This window comes from Lagopus muta, chromosome 1, assembly GCF_023343835.1.
Source record: "Lagopus muta isolate bLagMut1 chromosome 1, bLagMut1 primary, whole genome shotgun sequence".
Classification (NCBI taxonomy): Eukaryota; Metazoa; Chordata; class Aves; order Galliformes; family Phasianidae; genus Lagopus; species Lagopus muta.
The window spans coordinates 178,590,227-178,604,207 of NC_064433.1; the positions used below are offsets into that span (position 1 = coordinate 178,590,227).

Here is a 13,981-nt window from a genome sequence, read left to right on the forward strand (position 1 = left end):
CCACAGGTAACATCAACATTCTTTATTGTCAGCTCTTGATACATTATTGTGATTTCACATTTTTCGTTTGTACTGTATAAAAACTTGTGTTGAGTCAAAGGTATAAAAGCCCAGTTGTCTGTATCAATAATCAATGATGTGTTTGGAAGTTTTAGAATAGCTGCTGGGGAATTCACCCACCTACTGATTAGAGGTAACAGCTGCTGCTCATCGCTTTCATCACAGATTTTTTAAGGCTTTTTGTTTTTCCAGCAACTGCTTGGGCCTACAGCTTCTCTATCAATATTGCAGAAGCACCTCCTCCTCCGTTGCAAATTCCTGCAAGACCATACTGCCCCTGTTTCAGTGCGTGGACCATGTGAACGACAATTCTTGCTCCAGACATTCTAGATAAAAGAAAAAAACATTTACATCTTAGTTTGAAGATTCTGAATTTGACTTGCACAAGATTGCTGGCAGAATACAGCACCGATTCCCTGGAAGGAAACAAAAACAAGAGCATAGAACCCATAGAAGATCAAACAACCCCTTTCTTCTACATTTAGAAACAACACAGGTTCCTTTTCTCCACGTACAGTACTTAAAAAGAAGAGATTTAATATGTGCTCGGCCACTGCTGTTTTTTGGTAAAGGAAATCACCTCTAAGTACTCTGTGTGCAACAAAGTATCGATTATTAGAGCTCTTTCAAAGAAGGTAATTAATACTAAATCTCTTCCACTAAGAAACAAATCAATGCTAATTATTCCAGCTACAACTTGCAGTAATGTAATATGGTGCACTGATCTGGCTCCTGCAAAATCAGACATCTACATTCTGTCCTTTTTAGGGACAAAGGTCGTATTTCTTTATCAGAGCTGATGTTATGAAGGAGATAACAGCATATCTTGATGGATTATGGCTTGACTACAGCTTTGCCAGCAACCTTCTGCATGATGAAGTACTGGTTCTTCATGTACAATGCAGTTACTTATCTCTATTTAGTAAATTGGAAGGGGATTTGTCCTCCTGGACGTTGCAGCACGCTCACCCTTAAGGAGGATTACTGGGATGTACTTAAGCCACAGCACATTGCAGCTGCTGGGGAACACAGCAGGGAACTTCACTTCCATAACCTGAGGAAAGAACTTCAGAGCAAACATCCCCCAGACCACCCTGATCTGCTGCATTAGGTGACCACAGTGTTTTAGATCTGCTGTTGGGAGTGCTTTGACAAGGCTTGGAATTTGACATTGCTGATAGGAGGAAAAATCTTCACACCATAGCTTATGCTATTTTCGTTGTTTACCTGTAAGTTTTACTAGTTTAACTGGTTGATTATTTATTGCTGCTTATTCAGTGATATTAGTGATTTATTTTAATTTGTGGCACCAAGCAAGCCTGAAATGTAACACCTGAATTCAGTCAGCACGGACCTCATACTGAATTTCTATCAGCTTTCCTACTTGCACTAAATTTGAAGACGGAATCAAATACATCAGCAGCATGTAGAAAAAAGTGCCTCTGTGCAGCCAAAAAAGAATGCTTGTTTACATACCCTATGGGATGCCCAAGAGAGACAGCGCCGCCATTGATATTTACTTTTTGTGGATCAATACCCAGCATTTTAATATTGGCCAGCACCACAACACTGAAGGCTTCATTGATTTCCCACATTGCAATGTCTTCTTTTTTCAGGCCTGTCTCACTTAGAATCTAGAAACGGTAATAAACGTGATTATTGCTGTGAAAGAACTAGGAAGCTAAAGTATTTTATAGAAATAATTAAGTCTCCTGGGAAGTCAAACTGCAGACACCAAGTCCCTATGCTGTATGCCAAGCAGGAGATCAGAGCTCACATTCCAGGAGCACTTTGTCAGATGGGGAAAAAACAAAAAAGGGCTTCTGGAGCACAAACTCGAGTTTCTCACAAAAGCAAAAATGGAGATTACTCTATCCCAAGAATACATTTTCATCACACTTCTACTAAGTGCACATCATCACCACACTGCACACTGACACAGTGCTGCATACAGTTGCATTTAGTTCCTCTCTGGGGTGGTCTGTACCTGTATAATCACATTTATTTTGCATTTTAGTCATAATTGCTTGAAAACTTCAACAGTGAAAACAAGGCTATAAGTTGGTGAGAGCAGAGTAAAACAAGGTGCTCTCAGAATACGTATGAAGTCTGTCTCTCTAAAATCTGCACTCTTGCCTCAATCCTCTGCAAAACCTATTTAATTTCAGTGGTAGAGGAAAGTACACTGAGGGATGGAGCAGTGCTGAGGAAGTTTGCTTCCACAGATCACAGAATCACAGAATCACCCGGGTTGGAAGGGACCCCAAGGATCATGTAGTTCCAACCCCCCTGCCCAGCAGGGCCACCAAACATACACATTCAGATCAGGTTGCCCAGGACCCCGTCCAACCTGGCCTTAAACACGTCCAAGGACGGGGCATCCACAACCTCCCTGGGCAGCCCGTTCCAGGGCCTAACCACTCTCCTAGTAAAGAACTTCCCCCTAACATCCAACCTAAATCTTCCCTCCTTCAACTTAAAACCATTTCCCCTAGTCCTGCTGTTGTCAGCCCTTTTGAAGAGTTTACTCCCCTCCTGGGTGTAGGTTCCCTTCAGGTATTGATAGGCTGCAATGAGGTCACCCCGCAGCCTTCTCTTCTCCAGGCTGAACAAGCCCAACTCCCTCAGCCTGTCCTCATAGGGGAGGTGCTCCAGCCCCCTGATCATCTTAGTCGCCCTCCTCTGGACCCTTTCCAAAATCTCAATGTCTTTCTTGTACTGAGGGCTCCACACCTGGACACAGTACTCCAGATGGGGCCTCACAAGAGCCGAGTAGAGAGGGACAATCACCTCCCTGTCCCTGCTGGCCACCCCTCTCCTGATGGAGCCCAGGATCCCATTTGCCTTTCGAGCTGCCAGAGCGCACTGCTGGCTCATGTTCAGTCTCTCGTCCATCAGGACCCCCAGGTCCTTCTCTGCCAAGCTGCTCCAAAAAAGAAAGAAAGAAAGTCTTCTGAAAAAGAAGCTGTTTTATTCCTACCTTGGGAACAGCGTGTGCAGGTGCAATGGGAAAGTCAATAGGATCAACAGCAGCATCTGCAAAAGCTGTGCAAACATTTAAAAAAATAAAAAAATCATAAAAGCTGTTGTTTAAATACCTCTTGTTTTTACCTTATTTTCATTTATGCAAGCAGCAAACCCAGGTAAGAGAAAAATTGAGTGTAAGGTTGCTGAAGATAATATACATAAAACTCAGTGCCTTAAGTGCACAACATCACAGTATTTTCAGATGTTTAGAATTATTCCACATGCAAACTGTATGGTCAAAAGCCTGCTGCCATGACACGTGACATTTCCAAGGCCACACTGAGGAGATGCAGTCGTAACGCCTACAGCCACGCGTCCTCTGCTCCATGCACGAAGGACAACGGGACTGGCAGGACTGCCACTCAGATTGCACCATCAGAATATTTTCCACTTCTCTATTCAAAGATGAGAAAAGAAAAACCTTACCAACTATCCGTGCCAGTGGTTTAACTTTCAGTCTCTTGGCTGCCTCTGTAGTCATCAGAACCAAAGCAGCTGCTCCATCATTCAGAGTACTGGCATTGGCAGCTGTAACTGTTCCTAGAAAAGGTAACGTGTTTTAACAGAGGGGGAGATGAGAGAGCTCAGGTAGATCCTGTAGACCCTTCAGCCTTACAAGGTCTCAGCGTAACAGCTGTTGCACTGAAAGAATCAGTGGTTGTTTGTTTGTTTGTTTGTAAATACTTGTTTAATCAAACCAATTCATCACATGTATTCATAAGCTACATCTGAACAGCAGTTCAGACCATGCCTTCTGCACCGGCAGCGCTGTCAGCATTAACACAGAACCCCAGCACAAACGTGTGCTGCAATGCCAGCTTTGCCTTGGCCAGGTTCCTTAGCTACAGGTGCACGGAGGCAACAGGGCACGATGTGCAGGCACACCAGGAGCTTATAGCTGTGGTGACCAAGGCCAGCTATTTCAGTCTTCAATGTAAATGCACAAAACAGAGGTTTTCACTGCTGTGCAGGTTCTTCTCATTCTATGACATTTTGTGCTGCTGTGACACCAAGCTCGGACTTCTTGGTAGGATCTTTCTTTAGCAGGCATTGAAAAGGTCATAGATTACTGCTGTGTATTCAAGCTCTGGTGAACAGCACTGTTCACTCTGATAGAGCATTCTTGCACTTAGTAAAAAAATAAGCACTTGATTTAACAATATTTACCATTTTCTTTCTGGAAAACAGCTTTCAGCTTTGGAACTTTATTAAAATCAACCCGCTTGTACTCCTCATCTTCTGTCACTTCTGTGTCTGGCTTTCCTGAAATTCAGAACTGGTTTAGTTTTATGTGTGCAGTCCTTTCTCAAACACTCTTAACATAGTACATGGATTAAATGTTCTCTAACTTAAACAACTTATTTCAGTAAAAAATGTAAACTTTCTTTCATTTTCATTCATTTTTGGCATGCATAAGTAATTCATATAATCACAGAATGGCCTGGGTTGAAAGGGACCACAGTGATCATCCAGTTTCAACCCCCTGCTGTGTGCAGGGTCACCAACCACCAGACCAGGCTGCCCAGAGCCACATCCAGCCTGGCCTTCAATGCCTCCAGGGATGGGGCATCCACAGCCTACTTGGGCAACCTGTTCCAGTGCATCACCACCCTCTGAGTGAAAAACTTCCTCCTAAACTCCTTGATGTCATTTATTCACAGCAGATTATTTATACTTCTTGATGAGCAAATGAAAGGGACCAAGAGCAGATCTTTAAGGTAATTCACAGAGAGATTCAAACGTCATCAATTTGTTCCACCTGAATTTAGTACACGGTCATCTCCTTGAAGAAGTTACAGCATGTAACATTAAAGGAAAAGAAACAGATAAGCAGATACAGACAACTGACTGCCGTTAGCAAAAAGTCTGCATAGCAGTAAATTCTTTGCATCTGAGGTACAAATCATAGAATCATAGAATCATATCTCACAAACACGTGTGAGCGTGCACACTCCTGAGATATGTATGCCTACACAGCATAACTCGCACCGAGCGCAGACCCTGTCACAGCTTTCAAAGGAGAAACAGCCCATTTCATCACACCCTTCCACAATACCTTTTTTTGAGACAGTGACAGGAACGATTTCTTTTTTGAGAATTCCTGAGTCCCACGCTGCTTTGCTCTTCGTGTAAGAGCCTATGGCATACGTGTCTTGCTCCTCTCGTGAAATAGTGAACTTCTTTGCCGTATTCTCAGCACAGTTGCCCTTGGAGAAAAACAGACACGTCACACTTGGGGTTCCAGGAGATGCAAACAAGAAATGTAACTGAAAAACCAGCATTTTCAGAACTGAATGTGACTGACATTTGGTGTTCGTTTCTGATTTGCACAGTCATGACCAACCAGAAACTTCTGCCTTTGGAATACCAACTTCACATTCAGTACATGTGTTCTGAATGCAGGTTATGATGCTGTGAAGGAAGGCACACTCCACACAAGGGGTTCTTCTAAGTTAAACAACTGCATGCAGAAGTTCTAAAGGCTGACTTCTCCAGAGTCTAGAGAACACACAGAACAGCGTGTTTGCATCATCTTACTGGTGTTCTTATGCTGTTCTTAGCTTGTCTACTCCAAAAAGCCTCTCAATCGAAAGCTATTTCAGTTGAAATGCATGAGAGGTGTTCAGCCAACAGTATAGGTAGAGTGCATTGTACTGATAAAGAATAAAGCACACACAGAAGCACTGAAAACAGTCATTATCCTTTCAAACTGTTCCCTCCTGATGCTTGTTCTTCACTATCTCCATAGCAGGTTAGCATTTTTCTGAACCCTCCCTCACTTCGCACTGTTTTGTCCAACGTATCCTGCTGATGAGCTAAGCATATCAGCTGACTCAAACCTTCTAACAGAAGATATGGGATACATACACTGGGGGAGGGAAAATAAGAACCAATCTGCCGAAGCAGAAGTGGCCATCCTCAAAGGCATCGTGCAACCTGACTGCTCCCACCCACTGAGACAGGAAAACCCACCCACAGGTGGAAGAAATCCCCTTGTCTCTTTTAACCCCTGCTCTAAGCTACTCAGACTTCAATGAGAAAGAAATGTGAACACACATTTCCCACCCCATTCCAGCCCTCCATCTAGTCTCTCCATTAAGGTACGTTACTCATTTCCAGCTGTGTGAGGCCAACAGTTGATACTTCAGAACTCTGCAGGAATATTTACCATATGGATATGGTTATAAACGTCTGTAAGTCCATCTTTCACAATCAGATCTTCCAGATTAACTCCTCCATAAGGCGTTGATCCTCTGCTCATTGTATAGGGAACATTGGACATGCTCTCCATTCCACCAGCAACCATTACATCCTGCTCAAACAAAAGCTGAGGTTATCAATAACGCTGCGTGTTCTACATGACTTCATCCAGGAACTGATGCTAAGAAAATATTGAGTGGACACTTCGTATTTCCAGCCACTCTTGGAGGAAAAGGAATAAAAGACTTCTTTATTCATTTTAAAAGCAAACAGCTGGGACAACAGCTGAAGAGAGCTAACCCATGTGGACAGAACACCAGACTTCTGTCTGGTGCATCACTTTGGAAAGCTGCAAGAGCCATCTCAGCCTCTTCTAATTCAAAAGCTCCCAAGATCACATCACAGATTTTATTTTAAACACTTCATTTTTCTCTATATTTCTCATTTATTCTTCATAAGCAGCTCCACAGCAGTCAGAATCTAAGAGAGCCAATGAAAGACCGAGGTTTAGAATTATCTGAAGCTTCACACAACACTGTTACATCTCATGTGTAAAGAGATGACTTACAGTGAGGGTTTATCATCTGAAGGCACCAGCAGTTCTATGAGGGATGTTAACAAAAAGTCACCACTGAACTTGAATTAGGCTGAATCACCATTTACATTTGGCATTTACAAATAAATCTGCTTCTCAAGCTGAGGCAGAAGAAACAAAAAAGCAAAGCTACAAGGACCATAAGCACACCTACTGTCCCCAGGCTGTAAACCACAAAATGCTCAGTGTTTTGCATCTTGGGATGTAAAGAGCAGCTGTCCTTAATGGCATGGCTTTTTTGAGATACAAATAATCATAGGAAAAATGCAAACACAGCAGCATTATTCTTGGAGAGCTCAGTAATTGTTGTTAATACAACCACAAAAGATATTTTACATGAAAATAGTAGTAACTAGGTCTTTCAATTCAGGCTTGGAAAAAGAATGGCTAAGTTCAGAAAAGATTATAAAGTAAATCCAGGAATAGCAGCGTGTAGTAACAAAGAAAACAATACCAAGAAAGCTGGAAATAAACTAGAAAGGCAGTAAACTGGAAAGGCAGCAGAGATATGGCAGTGATAGACAGGAGGAACAGGAGTTCCTGGCATTTCAACTCCATCAGGCAAAGAACTTGGAATTAAGGCAACTGTTTATATAGTCCTTAATGTACACAGACTCAAGCCTCTGGGAGCTGTCATGCACACACCACAAATACTCCCAACCCACAGCCAAGAAGAAAGAACAAAACCCATCCAAAAAAGCCACAGCGTGGAGCTCTGAGAGCACACCGAGCAGCACCAGCACGTGCTGAGCCAGGCAGCACTGCATGCCTGATGGGCTGAGCTGAAAAGTCCACTTCTCTTCAGAGCACGCAGCAAATAAACCCAGAGCGTGAGCAATCCAATGGACTCAGCAGATGTCAGCCACTAAATCCAAGCAGAGCTGTTTGCACAGAAGTGCTGGACCTGATTCAAAGTCCAGTGAAAAGCCTTGCACTGAGCTCAGCAGGCACTGGGTGAAGTGTCATTGTCTGCATAGCAAGGCCTAAGCAATAAGTGGTTGCCCAATCACTATTTTCACATGGGAGATGAGAAAATCAAATATTTTACTCTTGCTCTTGGGTAAACAAGATATATAATTATTAAGTACAATTCCCACTAATGGGCCATTGATTTTGTAAACTAAAAATATACCTTGAACTGTTGCAAGAACTTCTTTACAGTGAGGTGACGGAGCACTGGAACAGGCTGCCCAGGGAGGTGGTGGAGTCTCCTTCTCTGGAGACGTTCAAGACCTGCCTGGATGCCTACCTGTGCGACCTGGTGTAGGGAACCTGCTTTGGCAGGGGGGTTGGACTCGATGATCTCAGGAGGTCCCTTCCAACCCCTACAATTCTGTGATTCTGTGATTCTGTGAACTGCCAATATCTTTACTTCAGAGAACCTTAGAATACAGTGGACAGAGATGAGTAATTCTCCTTCATCCAGCTCTTGAATGAAAACACAATTCAGCAACAACAGATATTTTCAGCCTCTTTGAGAGCAACAGAAAAGCATGAGACATCTTTAACACATTTAGAAACAACACTGCTTTAACACGTGAATGTACCTCATTGAAGTGATCAAAATATGTGAAAGTCAAGATCAGATCTCTCCCAACAAGCACTAAGTTTAGAAAAAAATTCTGGATTTTTTTCAGATGAAAAAGCCTGAAGAATTCCCTAAATTTTACAGGAAAGGAGGTAGAAAGGACTTATATAAAAGTAAATCCACCTTATTTGCTCAGCTCTGAAAGTAAATCTGACAATTCCCACACTATAATGCCTTTCCTTGTCTGCTTCAAACCAAAATGTATTTAAATTACTGTAAATAAATAAATAAATAAATAAATAAAATATCAAGGTTGTGTAACCTTAACAAACCTCACTGATTAGCTTCATTACTGCAAGTCAAAACATATCCCAAATCCAAGACCACAGCCACCACAGGACAGGATCCACAAGGCCAGCTGTGTGTCCCTTCCATAGAGCAGCACTGACACCACATACCTGGCTGCCACACATCAGGCTCTGGGCTGCCATCATGATGGATTTCATTCCTGAGGCGCAGACCTTGTTGACAGTCGTAGTATCAGTGGAGATGGGTAAACCTGAGTCAGGTAAATTGTACAAACAATTGCATTATCTAAAGGGAGAACATTAGATTGGTGTTTCAACAATATTTCACATGGGATCAATTCTACTTAAGCCAGTGTCCAGCTCAGGCAGTTTATCCACCCTCACCCCTCGTTACTGTCTTTGGAGACTGCTGCTGCTTCTACCCTTCAGACAACAGACTCAAGTGGTAAGATGTGAAGCAAGTAAAGAATTGGTCAACAAAGATAATTCGGAACATCCATCATCAGTGTGACATGGTTTCAGCCTCTCCAGGTTCTACAAAGGCTGTAGGCAATAACATCCATTGTGCACACGACAAGTGATTGCTGAGCACAAAGCCCACTTACACCACTCCACCACAGAGCGAGCCTTTGGCCCGCATGGAAACAAGTGTGCAGCCTGTCCTGAAGGGAGGCTGGGCACCTCCCTGCTCTAACTCACAGCTCAGTCATCTCCAGTAGCATTAGCAGCTGTCCATGTGAAGAAAAAACCACCTTTAAACCCAGAATCGACACAATGCGTACCTGCACCCAGGACTGCCTGTCTTGCTGGAGCTTGTCCTTGTCCAGCCTGCAAGACATTACCCATATACGCTTCTTTCACTTCTTCTGCAGGGATACCTAGAAAACAAACGTGATTTGATTGTGGATTCTTTGCACAGCAGATGAAATTATCTGTTATGAACCTTCCTATTAAAGTTTCTTATAGAAAAGAGACAAAACCTATCACGTCCAACCTGTGTGCTAAAAGCATTCCAGATCTCCATCCTCATATTCATAGGGCACACTGAACTGGGGACCTCACATGAGAATTCCCTCACCAGCTCTCAGAACAAGTCTTCCAAGTCTCACCAGTCACCTGATCAACAACACTGTTATGGATGGTTGAACATACAGAACTTTCTACCTGTGACAACAATGTCCAAAGAAACAGCTCTGTTTGCTTAATGCAGAGAGCCGCCAGCTGCCCCAGACAGAAGAGCTGCGCTCTCTCTCCTCTGCTGCCCATGCAACAGTCCTGGTGTTCCACTTATTGTAATATGCTGTTTCAAGATGCCTAAGAAAATTAACCCTCCTCTCCTCCAAAGTGATTTTTTGGCCAACTTAAAGCTACAGACAGGCTCACAAGGGTGTCAGAGGAGTACTGTGTAAAAATGGGCAGGGAAAGGAAGGACCCTTGGTTTCAGCAACAAGCAGCCTTCATATCAGTTTAGGTGTGTCGTAAACCTATGCCCCAGACAAGCAATCAGCACGTTCTATGCAAGCGGGAACATCACAGATACTCCTAAGTAACAGCCTGCTCTTAGAAGCAGCATTTACACGTGGCAGCAGAGTCCAACAGGCAAGTTTATTTAAGTTTATTAAAATATTATTAAGTTTATTTAAATATCACTTACAGATTAAAGCCTTAAAAGTGCTATGGGGGAGGGGGAGGAACACCAACAGAAAAGTCTGTTCTACCAAGCAACTTCAAACCAAAATACACAGACTGATAGCGTTCAGAGCTGTATGAGGTTTTCTCATGCAAACAGATTTACATGTACCTGCTCTGTCAATTGCTCCTTTAATTGCAATGGAACCCAGTTTAGTAGCTGACAATGATGAAAGAGAGCCTTGGAAAGATCCAATGGGTGTCCTTGCAGCACTTGCTATCACCACTTCCTAAGAGAACAAGCATGGAGTAAAAGTCACAGCATCTTTACACACGCACACATACCCCAAAGTTTATCCTTTTACTCTTTCATTCATGTCACAGCTCCCTTTTCATTCAGTAAGCAGCACAGAGCACCAAAACTATCTCCATTGGTGCATACAGCACAAAGAACAAAGACAAGGAATTTGGGACCTGTGCACCATTGCAGGGCTATGACCTTGTTGGGATGACAGAGTGTGATGGGATGGCTCTGAGGACTGCAGCGATACAAGCTCCTTAGGAAGGACAGGCTGGGCAGACGAGGTGGAGCTGCTCTTTATATGAGGGAACAGTTGGAATGCGTGGAGCTCTGCTTTGGGAAGGTGATGCCTGAAGCAATTACAGGCCTGGAGGGAAGAGGTGCCCAAGCTGGGAAAGGCCAAGCTACTAAATGCCTCTTTCATATCAGCCTTCACCAACAAGGCTGCCCTTTGGGAATCCCTGGTCCTAGAGGCCAGGCTAAAAGGCTGCAGCAAGGAAGATGCACCTTTGGTGGAAATGAATCAGGTCAAGGAATACTTGAGCCAGATGGACACCCCTAAGCTCATAGGCCCTGATGAGACACACTCACAAGTGCTGAGGAAGCTGGCTGCTGTCAGTGTAAGGTCACTCTCAAAGATCTCTGAATGGTCGCAATAACTGGGAGAGATGCCTACGAACAGGAGGAAAGCAGGTAGTTCTCCCATCCCCCAGGAGGCTGCAGGGAACTACAGGCCCATCAACCTTGTCTTGACACCTGGGAAGGTGATGGCACAGCTCATTCTGGAAACCATTTCCAGACTCATAAACAGTAACAACAAAAATTATCAGCATAGATTCACCAAGGGGAAGTCATGCTGAACCAAATTGATAAACTTTTGTGATGAAATCATGAGCCTGATGGATGTGATGGGAACAGTAGATACTGTCTACATGAACTTCAGTGAGGTGTTTGACACCATCCCTCTTAAGGTCCCCATAGAGAAGCTGGTGATGTACGAGCTGGATGGGCAGACAGTTGGGTCAATAAAGGCTAAAAGGCTGGGAGCAGAAAGTGGTGATCAGTGGCACAAAGTCCAACTGGAGATCAGTAAGCAGCCTCTGCTTGGCACCGATGAGGCCACACGAGAAATGATGGGTTCAGTTCTTGGTCTCCCGGTATGAGAGACATGGAAAGAGACTGGTGAAAGGCCACAAAAGTGGTTAAGGGACTGGAATATCCAGCACTGCTCAGTCTGGAAGCTCGGGAGTATCTCAACAAGTATCTGAAGGGAGGGTACAGAGGATGGAGCCAAGCTCTTTTCAGTGGTGCTCAGTGCCAGGATAAGAAGCAAATGGACACAAACTGGAACACAGAAGGTTCCCACTGAACACCAGGAAGCACTTCTGCACTCGCACAGGTTGCCCAGAGGTTGTAAAGACTCCTTAGAGAGAAGTTATCTGGAAATCATCCTAAGAAACATGCTCTACATGACCTGGCCTGAAAAATCTCCCTTTGGCCAAGTTTTTAACTCAAGTGCAATGATGTATAAAGGCATCGTACCAAATGCCAGGGAGTTAAATATTGTTGTACTGACATGGTCTGTACATCACAGAAGGTACTGTCACTACAATTTAATGAACATTTACTCTACACTTACTGAGTTAAAAGCTCAGGCCTTGGAAGCATCTTACCAGGCTTTGCCAGAACACCATCAGATTACAGATGTGTAAGCTGTAGTTTAAGCCCTGCTGTGACATTCAACTTCACATCTGGTAGTCTCTCAAAACAGATTTCGTATTAAATCTGGCTTAAATGTTACATCACTACGTCTACCTACCAACCCTGTCAGAGCAGCACAGGGGCCTGGCAGCAGAAAGATGAGTGTTTTAGATCTCTGTGTGCCCTGGACAGCCGGACAGCTCTTGAGAAGAGCCAGCAAATATCTCCAGCTGCAGCAGAAGGCAGACAAAGCCTTAAGAAGCAGACATGGCAGTGACCTGCAGTTCCGCGGAACGTCACACTTACATTCAATGTGCGCTGCGACGCGTAGCCGCGGCTCGCATACTTCAGAGCCTGAAAAATAAACACACCCTCAGAATTTCACAGCAACGAAGCCAACGCCGCCAAGAGAAATAAAGGCAAAGCCGTTTACTCAGCAGCTCGGCGCAGCGCCGCGGCTCACAGCGCTGACCGCCACACGGACGGGGCGACGCCCGCAGATGACGGCCGGACGGCGGTCGCGGCACAGCGCGGCACGGCTCTCTCCCCGCCCGCCCAGCTCCGAGCGCACACGCGGCACTGCCGCCGCGGCCGCCCCACCCCGTACCGGAGCCCGCCCGGTGACCTTGGCCGGGCCGCTGCAGCCCCGCGCCGTGCCGGCCGTGTAAAGGGAAGGAACGAGGAAGGCTCCCTCCGGTTCAGCGCCGCCCGCCCCGTCTCACCCGCAGCGGCCCGGCCGCCGCGCACCGCCGACCCAGCATCGCCACCGCCGCCATCCTGCCGCCAGCCGTCACCTTCACCGCCGCCCCTCCAAGCAGCCTATAGGCGGCCGCGCGCCGTCCCCTCCCCGCTTCCCATTGGTGAATGGGCTGAAGGCGGGACTAATTCTTGCCCTGCTATTGGCTGAGCCCGAAGCCGGCCCGCGCTGTCACACGCCGCCTCCCTGCCCTGCCTTGCCCTGCCCTCGCTCCGCGGCCGGGCCGGGCAGTGAGCGGCAGCGGGAGTCGTATGGTGCTGCGGACCCTTCGCACAGCCCTTCGCACGCCTCTTCTCAGCTCCGTGGTAGGCATTTCTTAATTTCTAGGTGTCCGAAAGCCTCCGGACAAGAGGTGAGAGCCGGTTGGGACAAGCACAGGCCGCAGGTGTTTGCTGCGTTGCTTCGCTGGTAGCGGGGGCCTGGGGAGCCTCGCAGGGAGAGCGCAGGGTCTGTACGAACCGCATAGTCATAGAATCATAGAACAGCTGAGGTTGGAAAGGACCTTAAAGATCATCGATTCCGACCACAACCTGACCATACTGCCCTAGCTCTAACAACCATCCATTAAATCATGTCCCTGAGCACCACATCCAAATGGTTCTTAAACACATCCAGGGATGGTGACTCAACCACCTCCCTGGGCAGCCTATTCCAGTGCTTCACAACCCTTTCTGTAAAGAAGTTTTTCCTGACATCCAACCTAAACTTACCCTGGCACAACTTGAGGCCATTTCCCCTCGTCCTGCCACCTGTCACCAGTGAGAAGAGACCAGCCCCGCTCTCGCTGTAAGCACCTTTCAGGTACTGGGAGAAAGCAATAAGGTCTCCCCTCAGCCTCCTTTTCCCCAGACTGAACAGCCCCAGTTCCTTCAGT

At 45.6% G+C, this 13,981-nt stretch overlaps 1 protein-coding gene across 1 annotated transcript; it reads right to left on the minus strand.

The window, feature by feature from the left end:
* Nucleotides 1–7: 7 nt before the first annotated feature.
* On the minus strand, nt 8–13,187 carry ACAT1 (acetyl-CoA acetyltransferase 1). Its single transcript, XM_048935387.1, has 12 exons — nt 13,073–13,187; nt 12,657–12,704; nt 10,521–10,638; nt 9,502–9,597; nt 8,870–8,970; nt 6,257–6,400; nt 5,144–5,294; nt 4,255–4,350; nt 3,514–3,627; nt 3,041–3,105; nt 1,537–1,694; nt 8–386 (listed from the first exon to the last, which is right to left on the minus strand). The coding sequence occupies exons 1-12, from the start codon at nt 13,124–13,126 to the stop codon at nt 266–268; spliced, it is 1,266 nt and encodes a 421-aa protein (XP_048791344.1). The 5' UTR covers nt 13,127–13,187; the 3' UTR covers nt 8–265.
* Between the last annotated feature and the right edge of the window lie 794 nt (nt 13,188–13,981).

What these genes read in the sequence shown, in the direction of transcription:
- ACAT1 (XM_048935387.1), bottom strand. Translation starts at nt 13,126, where the DNA reads ATGGCGGCGGTGGCGATGCTGGGTCGGCGGTGCGCGGCGGCCGGGCCG. An exon ending in TTTATAACCATATCCATATG is followed by an intron (nt 5,295 to 6,256) that starts GTAAATATTCCT and finishes TTTTTCTCCAAG; the next exon opens with GGCAACTGTGCTGAGAATAC. An exon ending in TGTCACTGTCTCAAAAAAAG is followed by an intron (nt 4,351 to 5,143) that starts GTATTGTGGAAG and finishes TCTGAATTTCAG; the next exon opens with GAAAGCCAGACACAGAAGTG.